The 15,213-nt window shown below is 41.6% G+C and overlaps 1 protein-coding gene across 6 annotated transcripts in view; it reads right to left on the bottom strand.

The window, feature by feature from the left end:
• ANKRD44 (ankyrin repeat domain 44) overlaps nucleotides 1-15,213 on the bottom strand; it is a 143,936-nt gene that overhangs the window by 68,002 nt on the left and 60,721 nt on the right. For all 6 annotated transcript variants that reach the window (XR_008748373.1, XM_055811787.1, XM_055811790.1 and 3 more), the window contains exons 2-3: nucleotides 11,546-11,629; nucleotides 2,116-2,194 (exon numbers count right to left, since the gene is read on the bottom strand). Coding sequence is in view for 5 of the 6 variants with exons in the window: in XM_055811787.1 (XP_055667762.1) it covers nucleotides 2,116-2,194; nucleotides 11,546-11,629 (163 nt within the window). In the remaining variant the exon portion in view is untranslated. The remainder of the gene's footprint in view (nucleotides 1-2,115; nucleotides 2,195-11,545; nucleotides 11,630-15,213) is intronic.

The raw sequence follows: 15,213 nt of genomic DNA, 5'->3' as shown, positions 1-15,213 counted from the left end.
TGTGAGAACACCCTTTCATTTTAAATCAGACAACAAAGTTTTTCTGCTTATGTAACTAAATGTTACGATCAGATTAATCTTTTATGATACGCTTTCACTAAGACAGTTTACTGAATGAAGCGGTGAAGCAGAGGGAAGGTGCTGCAGTTGCCTTTGGAGCCTAGTTCACAGAGAGATCATAGTAACAAAGAATTGTTTATAATAACCCGTAAATCTGCTCCTCAAAACCTCACAAACCTCCAAACCTGCTCTTGGATACAAGTACTCATGCTCACCATAAGCAATGATACTTCAGAGATTAAAGGACAACGAACAGGTAGAGTATGCAACACCAGATTAATTGTGCCTCATGCTGAGCTGGTTGGGAAAGCTCCACACAGTTCCTGCAGACTGAACCCCAGCACAGTCCCACTGACACGAAGTCCGATTTTTAAAAGTCCATATTCGAAGTTTTTCACACTCATTTGGATATATAGAAAAGGATGAGGATGTATCATTGGCATTTCATGCTGTGACCAGACAAACGCTACAGCCCGTGGATGAGACTTTGGCAGTGAGGTGCTGGAACTATAGTGTCCCAGGAGAACACTAGAACGTCTCCTTCCCTCATTAGCAACACAACCGAAAACAAGAATGTTCACCAGGACATTTTTAGATGTCATTGGGATTCAGGGGAGGAATGGGCAGAACGGCTTCACCTTTCTGTTTATGGGATATTGCCTGTGCTGTTATTGTAAAACTTCTAAAAACCGACATTGCTCCTGCAATCTTCTCACGGCACAGTGGAACAACAGTATGTGACAAATGACATGCACTGCAAGAATATGTGCACAGATTAAGTATATTAACTCTCACCTCCCAGTGAAGAAAATTATGTTTACATTTAGCATAATGAAAACTCATCCAAGCATAACCTGTCAGCAGAGGAATGTTCATTTAAATCATTCTGCTGGCATCAGGGTTAGAGCAGAAAGATCTGATGTATCATGTATGTCCAACTAGTCACCCTCATTAAACAATTAAACAACTGAAAAATCCCCCCAAAATACAGAGAGGAAACGCATTAGCTACAGGGAACTGAATTCTCACTTTCTGCCTTCTCCAGGTGTGGTTAGGCTGGTAATCTGAAGAAATATGTTTGTGCGGTCTGCGTGTGCCTGTCAGCAGCCTGATCGAATCGTGAAACTGGCTGGTGCTCTAAGCAGGGGGCTGGATCAGGTAACTCTAGAAAAGCCTCCCAGCCGAAATTATTCTAGGATTCGAGGCTGAAAATCAGAAGGTGCCTTGCAGTCATAGGACTGATAGTTCTGAAATAACTTTCTAAAAAAACCATGCAACTCTTTTAAAGAACTCTAATAATCTGTGAAACCAATCATATAGCTTGCACGGGGCTACATGTTTGTACCATAATGTTCCTTTCAATCCCACATTCTTAAATCCCCATAAGCTTTACCCTTACAGTTCTCTGGTTTAGAAAAGCACCGCCTTTGAAATCTGGAAGCACATCCAGCAGCTTGCCATGAATCATGTGTACTTCTTGAGAGATGTCTGCTTTATGCTTTGTTCTGACATATTTCAGTTGTGGTTTCTGTCACTGCAACAGTCTGCAAACATTTTTTGATATTTTTTTTGTTTACATACATCCTACTGCACAGTTTCTATTCTCCAAATCAACTTCCTGACTCTTAGAATCATGTTTCTAATGTAAATACCACTTAACAATTCATCCAAACTAATTCATAACTTTTTTGCTATTATTCCGTAATAATTTTTGCTTAACAGGAATTCCTGCCTTGTACTCCAGGACGTGAGCCCACATTTCAAATACGCATTTCAGCAAGTTTCTGAATCCACAAATATTGTCAGTTTGAACGCTTCAGAAGTTTTTAAAAACTAGTTCGTTTATTAATTCCAGTCAGTCACAGTGCATGTTTTATAATTGTATCACCAAATTTAAATACATTTCCTAAGTTTGCAACAACTGCAACCAGCTCCATGAAACTCAGAAATCATAGCACTGCCCAAAGCTCACTCATATATGCTTTGCTGGGTATTCCTTGGAGCTTTAAAATTACCTAATTTAGCAGTTAATAACAGGGAGGGACACTGCCTTACCAGACAAAATGAGAAGCTCGATGATGTCTGCATCCCCCAGGAATGACGCAACATGAAGAGGAGTTCGTTTCTCAGCATCCTACAAAACCACAGAATGTCCAGTTATAAAACATGATCAGTAACTGCAAGCATCACCGTTACTAAAAGAGCAACAAATTTCTATATAGTGTTTGTTTTTCTAGGTGTATTTCTGCTTATAATTAGAAATGCAATCTCAACCAGTGAAACAACAAAATTCAAGGCCTAAACAACACACTTCCTCCCAGTAAACCTCAACTTTTCTATCACTTGGTTCTACCAGACTTTGCAGAGACATGGTCCGTACCCTGATACCCTGTTTTCAGGTAGATCAAATCAAATCAAATCTAAAATGAGGAAAGACATCACCCTTGGGCCTCTTTTGGAAACTTTTTCCACTCTAAGCACTGCAGCAACATCATTCAAATGCTTCTGGACATCAGACTTAGTAATGCAGTTTGGATCAACAACGTAACACTCAGAAGGGTCTCTGGGGAATGGTTTGGGACCACACACTAGGTCTGGATGCAATCCTCTTAGCCTACAAAGGTTCTTGTAGAGCATTTAGCCTGGTTGTCCACGGCAGCCCAAAATGGGCTTGTACACCCTGAATGACCTTTAAACACAAATAAAAGCAATACTACCAGTCGGTTTTCTGTCCTTAAACTTAGAAGAACGGCTAAAAATCATATACACAACTTCTGAAATCCATCTACTTTTATTTGATTTCTGTAATTTTCAGCCCTAGGGAGTCACATTGTCAAGATTTTTTTTTTCTGACTTCAAGGGGTGTAAATATAGTGTTTACAAAACCTCCTTTCCTTTACTACTTTATTCAGATGATTCCAGAGCATAGGCTTTTAAAAGAAATTGCTAAACACTGCAATATGGACAACAAAAATCACAAGAACTGCTAATAGTGCTAATCATGCTATTTGACCCCTGTTGCCAGTCCTAAACATGTTTAGTTTCAGTTTCCTAACCACTAATACAAAAGAAATTCTAAAAGACTTACCAATGAAACTTACCAAATTACAACCTACCAACATTAAATGTCGTAAGCTGGTAACAGGTTCAACAGTTCCTGCAAATACCAACACAGAAACCCTACTGGTATTTACACTCTCTCCCTGAAACACATCCCTGAGCCTGTCAAGTAAAATACCACTTTTAATATGCCTGGGAGGTCATCAGCTGCAAGCTATTTTGGACTATCTTCAAAGTATCCTTTAAATGTGGACAAACCAGTGCAGCGGAACCGTTTGTCATGTGAAGGCTGAAAACTTGTTTTCAGCACTGGGAGGCACAGCACCACCAATCACCAGAATAAGTTACATTTAACTTTTATATTTGTGTGTTTTTTCAAACATACATGATGTCTGTAGTCCTCAGACGCTGCTGCAGTGGGTTTTGATCTTACATACTGGGCACGCACATAAAACGCTCAAGAGACAGATCCTGTTGACACCCTGGTTGTCACAGGTCAGAGGGAAAGATATCTTGGAGAACTTCACCTCCTCTCGTGGTAGGCAAATGACAACAATATTAAGCGGTGTCCATCCAGCAGTGTCCACTCAGGAACTGTAACCACAAGCCAGACTCTCCTGTGCTCAGTTCCTAAGACATAATCCTCCATGGAGTAGCTTTCACAGGCCACATGAGACCTTCTGGGAGTATTGCTTAACATTACCTGTCCTAAGGCTATCCATGGCAAAAGATACGCTAAGAGTGATCGAACATCTGTACAAAAGTAGAATCAGATTTAATAATTTTTTAGCTTGCTCATTGTGATGCATGAATCTCTCTTTAGCACAACGCAGTATTTGTAATAGCTATGGTACCTGTCAGTGATAGATTTTGTGGCAGCTTCTTGCAACACAGCCAAGTTTGGCAACAGACCAGAGCAGTTGGAAGGTGCACGCGACAAGACAAGACCAAGCAATGTTCTCTATCAGGGAACCAAGGCTATTCAGTGCTTCCCCAATTATAAGCAGCATTTTATACTAAACTGTAAATCTAGTGGAAATTTGATAATCGAGGGAGGAAAGGACATGAAACAGAAAAAGTAGAACTTTTATCCTTCTGTAACAGGAATAACTCTGTAAGTATTCTCAGCTTTCACTTTTTAAAATCAATGCAACATCCTATCAAATTAAGTGAGAATCAAGTCTCCAGAAAAAGATGGGTTTAGTGCCAAAACAGAATATAAGCTTTACTTCTCCAAGAGGAAAACCACCCTAAAATTTCTCCTATTTTATGATTAGTTCACCCTCAGACGAACGAGCAGATGACAACACAGGACGTGCGGCACAGAAAGTCAAACACACCGAGACACCCTACAGGCAACGTTCTCAGCAGCCTGGGGAGAAGCCCCCGCACTCGCCTGCAGCCGAGGGTGTACATGAGCAACGCAGCCGCCAGACACCCTCGGGTTCCTGGCTGCGCCCTGCACACGGCTGATGGGACCAGAGGGACCAGGGCATCTGCCCCTCCAGCCGCACGCCCTGCGCCCCCCCGGCGCTGTGCCCCCTCCAGCGAGGCCGAAGCAGCTCCCTGGCTGTGCCCCTGGCCCGGGCACCGACACCCACCCAGCTACGGCTGACCCTGCGGCATGATGGCAGTAAAAGGAGTGTAAATATATACAAGTATAAATAAGTCAGTCAGTAACAATATAAAGACTGAAAGCTACCAGCGGGGAGAGAGGAGTAATGAGTATTTGTCATTGCCACAAAGGTCTGGCAGTACCCCAAACCTGAACATGCGGTATCAAGGCAAGGAAAGGGAGAGGGGGGGAGCAGGGCAGGGAATGATACCAGGATTACAAACAGCATCAAGACAAATAATCAGACCTGCTTCAAGTGCAGCTCTCAGAGGAACAAAATGTCAGTAAGAGACAGTAGATAAGCTAAACAATGCCACTAGAAAATCATGCTGAGATGAGATAAACACCCCCTCCCCCAGAGCTGTATTTGTGACATACTAGCTCACAGAAGAGATGCTGCTGCACGTTAACGTTACCTTACACACTGTCTTCAAAAAAGTACCGATGAAGGAAATGAAGAATTTAACAAACAGGCAACTGAGTATATTCAAGAACAATATAGAACAATATAGAACAATACAGAACAAACAGCAAGAACACTCAACACATGCTTAAACTGTTCAAGTGATCACAGTGACACTGATAAGGCCCTTCACAAGTCTAAAGTTAGGGTAGTCCTTAAGTGCCTCACCAGGTCAGCGCCTTAGAGCACATGTAGGTGTACATGAAGTAGAATGCGAAGTACATGAAGCAGAACAGTGGCTGGGATGAATCATATCAACATATGTAAAATATTCAGGCATATTGAGAACAAGGTCAACAGCTTCTCAACACAGCCAACAGCTGAAAGGAGATGAGGGAGCTGAACTTTTACATCAACTGCAGCTGTTCAGATCAGATGTTTGGGACAGTTATTTTAAAATTATAATTTTAATATAATTTTAAATTATAAATCATAATTATATATTATATAGATAATTATAATATAGATATTAAAATGTAAATGCAACTGCTACAGAAAATAAAAGTCTGTATCCTCTTTCTGTCACCAGACTGCCTGAGCAGCCAACAGGAATAGTTCAGCACAGAAGGAGTTAATGCACCACAGAAACAGAGTTCCCGGTTTCATTGGTAAGGAGTGTTTGGATTCCCAACCACCTTCAAGCTGCCAGGGATCTGCCTAGTGGCAAAATAAACTACAGTATATTAGAGGCACATGTGAATGGCTGCAACTTCCATTGATACAAGTCTAACCGAAACAGTAACAGAAACAAACCTCCTGCCCGTCCACTCCATTTACTGTCCTTACATCTGAGGACACTGTATTTGAATAGCACGAAGTAGCTGGCACCATCAAAAACCCCAAATATTCAGATACAACTTGACTTTAGGAAAATTAAATATTGGGAACCAGTTAGGAACTACAGAAGAGGCTAAAAGCAAATGCACAGCAGCTTCTTGGGCTATTTACAACTGTTCAGAGCCAAAAGCTGATGCTGCACAAAGAAGATCTCTGCTGCTTCAGGATTTCCTCCTCCTCACAGATTCTTTTATTAAACCCTCTAATACACAAAAATCGAAATACCTAACTGTGAGTAACAGCAGGGAAGTCAAAGTCAAGCTGTGTAACTTATGCCTGGTGCTCTTTTGCACAGAAATTCCCATCTGAAAACACAGATCCTGGTTCCAGCACCTCTCATCTCCGCAGTCTTCAGTTCAGCCTCAGAAACAAAAACTTTTCTGGACTGTTTTTAATTGCCAAGTGCCCATGACATGGAAAAGACAAATACTTGGATCTTCTGGAGACACAAAAAATTATCTTCTCCCCCACCCCCGCATCTAACACTTTCCTTCCATGAGGCTGACAGTAGCTTTTATGCTAGAAAAAAGTAACTTTTAAAATTAATTACTAATCCTAAATCGAGACTGTAGAAACTGTTATCCTAATTAATGGAAATATTTTAATGTTTACAGCAGGAAGTTTCCAATGTAAGGCTTAATAGATAGTATTAAATAACTCCTCCGTTTTTATAAATGCAATATTGATTTTTTGGGGAGGAGAGGTGATGGCATAACAGGGGTCCTCAAACCTTTAACCAGGGGGCCGGCGCGGATGCAGTGGCAGGCAGTCATCTGCGGCTGCTTGGTTTCCCCCCACAACCCCGGGCGGGGGGGGGGGGGTTCTGTAAATACGGGGGGCCGGATTGAGGACCCTGGGGGGCCGTATCCAGCCCGTGGGCCATAGTTTGAGGACCCCTGGCACAGGAGCATACATCATTCGTGCGTAGATGGGAAAAGCAGATTTAGAAAATTCAAGTATTTCAGGCTGATGTTGCTGCCTTTGAAGAAAATAAAGCAGCTACAGCCAAACCCTGCCATGAGTTTTTAATGGCCTATACATCCTTAACTGTCTCAAACATTTTGAGCACACCAATAAAATGAATTACCAGCACAGATACATATAATTTACCATGCACCAGTATACTAGCATGCTGTACAAAGCAACTCGGAATATTTCAGGCTCTCAGTAAACTCAAGCAGAATCTTCTTCACAGTTCACACATTTTCTTTATAATATATACAAAATCGTATTTATTTTCTAAAAGAAAAAATATTTTAGTCTAAATAAGTGTCATACTGGTTACCTTGCAGACATCAATGCAATTTGATATTGTTTTCTTACATAACTGGGAATTGTTCATAATTTCAGTCTGCAGAAAAAAAAAAATATTCTCCATCACTTCCCACTTAAATTAACGGCATATCTAACAGCACTACTAGAGGCTAGATACACACTGAAAACACAGCTGCTACCCAGCACCAAACTGTCATACTGTGTTCAAGGCAGAAGCCCCCCAAAGTTCCTTTACTAAATCCTCTGGAAGACTTTCCAGCACAGCAGAACTACATCTAGAAGAGAAGCATTTACTTCCAGGATAGCTTTATCCTCCTGCAAGACCCCACAGCGCCAAGAAGACACTCATCGTTCCTCGGGTGAGAGGAGAGACAAGGGTCTGGTTCCCAACATTACTGAAATACCACATCACAGCCTCTCTTAGTCCCAAGTCCAACATGTCACTCCAAACCGAACGGCAAGCTGTTCTTCACATCGGCTATCCCAAGCATGCAAAGCCTTCCAGACTCACAATCCTAAATGTGTGCACACTTGTACCCCCTCAAAATGCATGCTCAGCAATACTACAGAAATGTGTATAACGTGTGTGTGTGTGTGTGAAGACCTGGATGAAGCCTGAATCCTTCAGACAAACGCAGTCCTGCAAATCTGTGCCTTATCAAGCAGGCTAATGAGAAAAAACCCACATAATAAACAGTATGCACCCATGTCTCTCCATGAGGACCTTCTCCTTGCTCTCCTTATCCTGGAATAAAGCACGCTCTACATACATGGTCCGCACGCAAGGCCTTGCGCCTGCCTTTCCTCCACAGAGCTGCTCTGCAGCTGGGAACAGGCAGGCGACAGCTCCGTGGGGCTGGAGCCCACCTCCCACCTGCCCCGCCGGCAGTGCTGCAGCCCACCCCGCTCTGCCAGCTTCGCAGCTCTGCTCTTTGTTAAAGCAAGCCAAATTCAGCTAAACCATCACCTTCTCCTAACCTGTCTTGTTTGGGCAAAAGTGGGTGGGGGAGCGTTTGCACAAGCTCTGCATGCCCATGAGCGGTGAGAAGAAGGAGCTGTTCCAGCTGGCAGAGCATCAAGGCAAGAGGCTACAAGGGCCGAGCCCGGAAGGCTGAACCAGCAGTCCTGCCCCAACAGCAGGCACAGAAGCAACTAAGTTTTAGAAAAGCAGATGCTGCCTTCAACAGTCTCTCTGGTGGGGTGAGGGGGTGATATTAATTACTTTCCCAGAATTATGAATGCAATAGAATAGAATACAATTCTGGGGACATCAAAGTTTTGCATATATTTTACTTTTTAGGGCTCTATCCAAGAGAAAACGCAGGATTAGGGGATAAAGAGTGAAAACAGAGGCCGGAAAAAATGTCTGGTTTGGCTTGCAAACGTCACATTAGTTATGCAGAAGAACACTGGAAGGGTTTTTTGCCTTTTTTATTTGGCTTTGAATATTTTGAAGGGAAACTAAACTGAAAGACTGAGCTAAGCATGGAAATTTTATGGGAAGGATTTTTGTTTGGTAGAAAATCATGACATTGCACATAAGAACTGGACTCCACAGACACAGGGTGCTGCACAGCTGCATGTATTACAGATCCCAGCTAACCAAGGGTTATCACTGGGTCCAGAATAATCCTTAGATTCTGGGGGTCATCCCTCACACTCTTCCCAAAGCAAAAATAACACACAAAAAATTCCCCACCTACACATATATAGTGCAACCACCCTGGCATTTCTAGATGCACTGAACAGCAAACGTAGAGGATGTCTACCTGAAGCTAGTCTGGTCGTCTGGATGGTCCAACCCAATATCCCAAATGCCCCAGGAAAACAGGCTGCTGCACATCGCCCACAGGCATACCACATTTCCCACAGAAACAGCGTGTATTCAGTACTCAGTGGCAGGGAATTGCTCATGGCCAGCCAAGTATAACACTGTCCATGCTCCCAGAGTGCAAAGTAGCATCCTGGTCCCCCAAAGCAAAGAGGTCAAAGCGACAATTACAGTGGCAGAATGAACTAAAAGCACATTGCTAAGCCCAACAGTTACAGCTTCCACTTTTGCAACAAAGCATTTCACTTTGTTGCAAAACAGAATGCACAATTACAGCAGCATCCAGAACCCAGCCATTTCCATCAACACACACTTCCCAGCTTGGAGAGACACTAATTATTTTACCAGACAAAAAAGAAAGTATCTTTCTAAACTGCTGATTTGCTCTAAACTCTTTCCTCTGAGATTAAATTTTCTCTTAGGAAGCATGCGTATACATCCCTAATTTTGCAGTTTCTCCAAATGCTTTTTTTTCCTCTGCCTTCCAAATACCTCTCTTGCTGAAGATTTTGAAAAACGGTATTTAAAACTTCAGAAATCCCAAAGCTTGCTGCAAAAACACAGTTTTATTTTATCTCCCTGTCCTACCTATATTTGAACTATTTCAATATTAACACAGCTAACCAAAACTATCAACAAAGGACAAATTGCTGCCAAACAGTGTCAGAGTTTCCTCTCACGTGAGCAACCAAGCACTAGAGAAACACTAACATGGAAGTAATTAAAAACACCCTTAAAATAGAAACATAAGCACATGGTGCAAACTGCCAGCTCACAGCACAAGGGGAGAAAACGCTATCTTTTGATCTTTCTTTAGTGACATTTTAAGCATTTGACACTTGTCGGAGATCACTATCCAGAACACAATCTTCAGAATTCGTGTTGACTGTTATTTTTCTAATTATGCCAAAGAACGGCTTTGGTTTTTGCTCATGACAAAACAGCTGTTCAGCCAAAGCATTCTTGGATGGACTTTTAGCATCTTAAAACAGGTTTCTGGGCAAGACCGTTCAAATTCAATGACTTTTTCTGTTAAGTACCATGGTACTCAACTACAAAATAGATATTCTTCATTTAATATCACACCTGACAGTTGAGAGCATCTCCCTAGCAACCATCGCTACCACACTTGCAGCCAGGGGATACAAAAACATCTGAGCAGCCTGCAATAACCTTGTACAGGAAATGCGATTTTGAAAACCAGCATGAAATACAGCAGAAATTTTAGGACCATCATGTTCATCTATGTTGCTTTTTTTTGTTTGGTTTCGTCGCTTTGGGGTTTTTAATTTAGCTTTTGAAGACCTTTAATAAGGAGGTAACTCAAGGGAGATGATGCTTTAAGGAACTACCTTTAGGAATTTATTTCAAGCAAACAACCACGTACTGATAATCACAGCAAAAGCCTAATGTCAAGGTCTTTGATCAGATTCCCCATTTAAAACAGCAGCAAGTCTTTCCTTCCATTTGAAAGCAAACAGAGTGGAGCCCCAGTTAACCAGATCTGTAGGATCACTTCTTCCGTTCCTTTCTGCAGCTCTGAACCAGAGGGCTGGACCCCACTGCCTGCAAAAGCTGCAGCGCCAAGACTACGCCAGACAAACCGCTGGAGTTAGCTAAGAATAAACTGATGGCTTTATGTCAGAGAAAGACATGAAGGAAGGTTGATTTAAAAGTCCAGGAAACACCTGGAAATCATCATTCTGCCTCTGCTTTATATTCTCACTACTTTCAGAGGCCACAGATTGCAGTCAGGACTGGCAAGGTTCATTTCTAAACAGTACAAATTTAAGTTAAAATCAAAGAGGGGAAAAAAACCCCCAACTTCTGCAAAAAGACCAAGTTCAAATGGAGATATTTTTTTCTCACTGCCAAAAACACTTAACTACTACTTGTTTACAGCTGCTTACCATTGTTCTGGCTAGAATAAGCCAATCTGCAGAACAGTAATTCCTCTGTGGGCAAATTGTGGCCAAGATACTGCCTTCCTTACTCCCGCTGCTGAGACCTATAGTGAAGCTTTATTTCAAGTAGAGTCAAATGCTGAGTAACAGCTCCTGATCTGCAAAGACTCTTCATAAAAGGAAACTCTACAGAGAGTGAAAATATGTGGCTTTCAGCTGTTTTCATTCATTTTCTCAGTAAGAGAGGAAATAACGTCCCTGACTGACCTGCAGATTTGGAATAATTACCATACACTTAGAAAATTTAAAGTCACCTGCTGGCGATAATTATATTTCAGACAACTAATTAGGATTCCGCCAAAGTCCCAAATCTCTAACTTCCAAATAATTTCCGTTCTGTTATATGTTAATTACTACAGATGTGATTAATACTGCCATTGCAACAGTTCATAAGCATGGTGCTGAAGTATCACAGGCACATAGCGTGCCAAGTCACATACCAAGGCGTTGACATCCTCAGTTTTGTAGATCAACATCCGTATCTCTTCTGGATCACCACTGAAAATTGCTTGGACCAGCGGTGGCTGAAAAAATAGAACAGAAGAAGCAGCATTACAGGTTTGTTTGTCTTCTGTTTAAAAGGAGAGCATATTATTCCCACTAACATTTATAAAGCTGCCCACAGACATTGCATGACTCCCGTAACAAATCACCAAGAGTATCTCATCATTAAGAACTATCAGTTTGAGGATAAACGGGAATCGTGAGTATGTTTGTACGTATAATGAGGGTGTGTGCACAAACAGCGACCCCCATTAGAGTGGCAACTTTTGTCAACAACACGCAATTAGCCCAGATGTTCTCCTTGGCATGTAAGGGGAAAACTAATTACATCAGATACTGCTGTATGCTTGCTGTTGGCACAGATTAATGGTCATGCGATACATATTTAGAAACAGAACATTATGCAGATAATGAATTTCTGGGCAATTACTAAACATCTTGTATCTTTTTACTGAATAAATATGCAACAAGCACAGTTAATTTTAACCACCCAAGAAGCAAAATAATTATCTTATTGTTTCAAGTCTGTTATTATGCTATTATGAATTGGAATGCATAAATAAATAAGCAGGCATACGGGGGAAACAATATGCCATGCTCATTCCTCTGGCAGCGCTGGCGTCACTGCCCGGCAGCGGGAGGGAGCGCTGCATATGCTCAGCTGCTCCGTTACATGTCCAGAGCTGGCAATTCCAGTCCTTCCGCCTAGGTTTGCCCTGGACCCCTAGCAGCAAGTTTCCCAGTTACTAATCAAGCTGGCAGAAGACGCTCTGCTGAACTAAAACAACACAAACCTTGCTGCTGGAGGCTCAGAGAAAGAAGGGGACAAACCACCCAGACACCTACCCCCCTGAAGCTCATAGCTGTAACAGGCAGTAGCCCCGCGTCCCCCGCCACCCCTCCTGAAGGCAGGGGGTGCCCCCCCGAGCTCACAGCCCCCCTCCAAGGTGCCTTGTGGTCCTACCCGCAAAAAAGAGCTGTGGTGTCATGCAATCACCGGAATCTAAAAGAACCCTGCAAAATGGAAGCGTGCATGGCTACTTAAGCACATAAACCTGCAACAATTCTTAAGACTGCAGGATTTAACTGTCTTGTAAACGGGTTATCTCAAAATTCACACATAAGCTGAAATAACAGAGAAAATATCATTTTTCCCAATCTTTTCACTGCAAAATTCATCATACTCAAATGTGGAAAATACATTTGTAAGTTGATGGTATGTATTTTAAGTTATATTAATTCCTTATGTCCTTGAGAAAAATTCACACAGGAATTTCATCCTTGCCACTCCTCCAATGGAAAAAGGACTAAAGCAGCTTCTTTTACCACACCTGTCTGCAGTCTTATGTATTGTACTGCATGTTTGAAAAAGAACAAAAAAAATTTGCATTTCACTGGACCTCTTTAGCATGCTTCCTTCCCAGCCCATGTGTGAACAGCCACAGACTATTCCCCACCAGACCTCAGTCTGTTCCCTTCTGCCTCATCTGCCAAACTCAAACAAATCAAAATTTAGCTAAGAATGAGATAGTCCAATTTCTGCATTTTTCTCTACCAAAAGAAATCATTTCAAGCAATTCTTTAATCTTATGCCCACCAGCACGCTAATAAAAATTAGTATTTCCTAGAGGTAGCACAAACCAAACATTAACAGCTACGAAGAACCAGCAAATATTTATGAAATTAGAATGCTCACACCAAAATATTTCTGTGTCATGTATGTTTCTCATAACATTTAAATAACAAAAGAAACAGGAAAGCAAAGAACTCCTCCATTTCAAACTGAATGGCAACACAACCCAGTGGCCAAGCAACAAATACCCCCAGGGGCTCGGATTAGTCTCTGAACCCACTTGCAGGGACACCCAGCAAAAAGTATCAGCCGGGCTTTGATGACATGTGAGCCAAGACTGCAGACAGAGGCACCACCACCAAGAGGAAAACTCAACAAACTTCAGATCTATTGGATTTTTTTAAAAAAGTTTAAATACTGATACAGGTGTTGGTTTTCTTTTAATAGGGAGAGAGTACCGTGCATCGTTACATTAAAAAAAGGGGAAAGTCTACAGTAAGACAGTTTGACCCTTCTTCCCTCTCCCAGAAATCTGAATCAGACCCCCGGTTTTACACGAAATACTTGTCCTTTGTAATTAGCATCAGCTACTTAACACACAAGGCAGACTGAGAATAACACTGTGTTCTTTAGACCTGTAACGTGTATAAGATTCTCATCTCAGGTTTTGTCCATCAGACCAGTCATATCTACATGCAGTTCCTCATATCAAACTCAGCGTTTGCTGTGCCTCTAAAACAGGTTGTAAGTCTCACACTGCTGATGCCTACCACTTTGCTGGCAGGAGACAGCTGCCACATACCCATTTGAAAAGGCCTTAGTCCTGCAGCCCTTTTTCCCAGGAAATTTATTTTTTATAAATTAATTACAGTAGAATCTACCACTGCTAATCATGACAGCAAGAGACAGAGATAACAGAGAATGATCAGAGCCTGGGAACTGGAAAGCACAGATCAAACCAGTACAGGTCAGTAACCATCTCGAGTCACTGCTGTGCAGCCTTCTCCAACTGGCCATTTTTGTGATTCACTATTTCATGATTTTACTTTGTCTTCCAAGGTATCAGTTCTGAAGTGAGAAACACATTACTGTTAAGGAATTTTTATTACATATTAAGACATGCTTCTGCGTCAGATGCAGAGTCTTGTATAATGACCTGTTTAGGAAAAATATGTCAGAAGTATGTTGCAGTGCTGCTGCTGCAATTTGAGGTCAAAGCTGAGAATGTACATCTGCATCCACCAGCACGATGGGGAAAGTATTGCTCCATTCAGCAGCTGACAGTGATGAAATGGAGCTTGTGCCATTAGGTACGTGTTGATGATGGATGTTCAATGACCTAACAGATTACTTTCTTGTTCTTCAGTGAAAACCATGTTCATGCATAAATGACTTCAACTTCAAATAATTTTTTTTTTACTTTTTTTTTCCCCCACATTCCTGAAAGACAGATAATGACACTTCCTAATTATCATAAAAGGATACAGTATACTTCTGGAAATAATTTCTAAAACCTGTGACATCATCATTAACAGGTCATTTCATTAACAGAAATATTTTGCTTTAAAATTCTTCAAATTCAGAAGTTGTTAAACACTCAGAATGAACAAAAGAACAAAACAAAAAGAAAGCACAGAGCAGGTTATGTATAACTATTATTAGAATTAAGCAAGGGTGCAGGCTTTGGAATGATGAACAACTGTTTCATCAACTCGGCTCTCCAGCGCTTCCAAATTCTTGAAGAGTATTTCAGTTGGGAGTGTTCACATTTTTTTCCTGAAACATACACCAGCAGCTAACAAAAACCTTTCCATGTTGCTTCTTCTACAGTTATTATTATAAGTATGAAACTCATCAACAAGTTTAATAATATTAAAACACTCTTTCCTTCGTGCTGTAACAAGCGTTACAGTAAAAATAAAATTTTATTCGCAGACACCTTCCGATGTTGGAGCACATCCCTACCTTTACTGCATACAGGGCAATCACAAGCTGGACCTCATTCCACCAGGTAAATGAGCTTGGTGGACT

The sequence above is a fragment of the Falco peregrinus genome, chromosome 8 (assembly GCF_023634155.1).
Source record: "Falco peregrinus isolate bFalPer1 chromosome 8, bFalPer1.pri, whole genome shotgun sequence".
In the NCBI taxonomy this organism is placed as follows: domain Eukaryota; kingdom Metazoa; phylum Chordata; class Aves; order Falconiformes; family Falconidae; genus Falco; species Falco peregrinus.
Note: the sequence above shows the minus strand (reverse complement) of the source record. Positions and strands in the feature narration are given on the sequence as shown.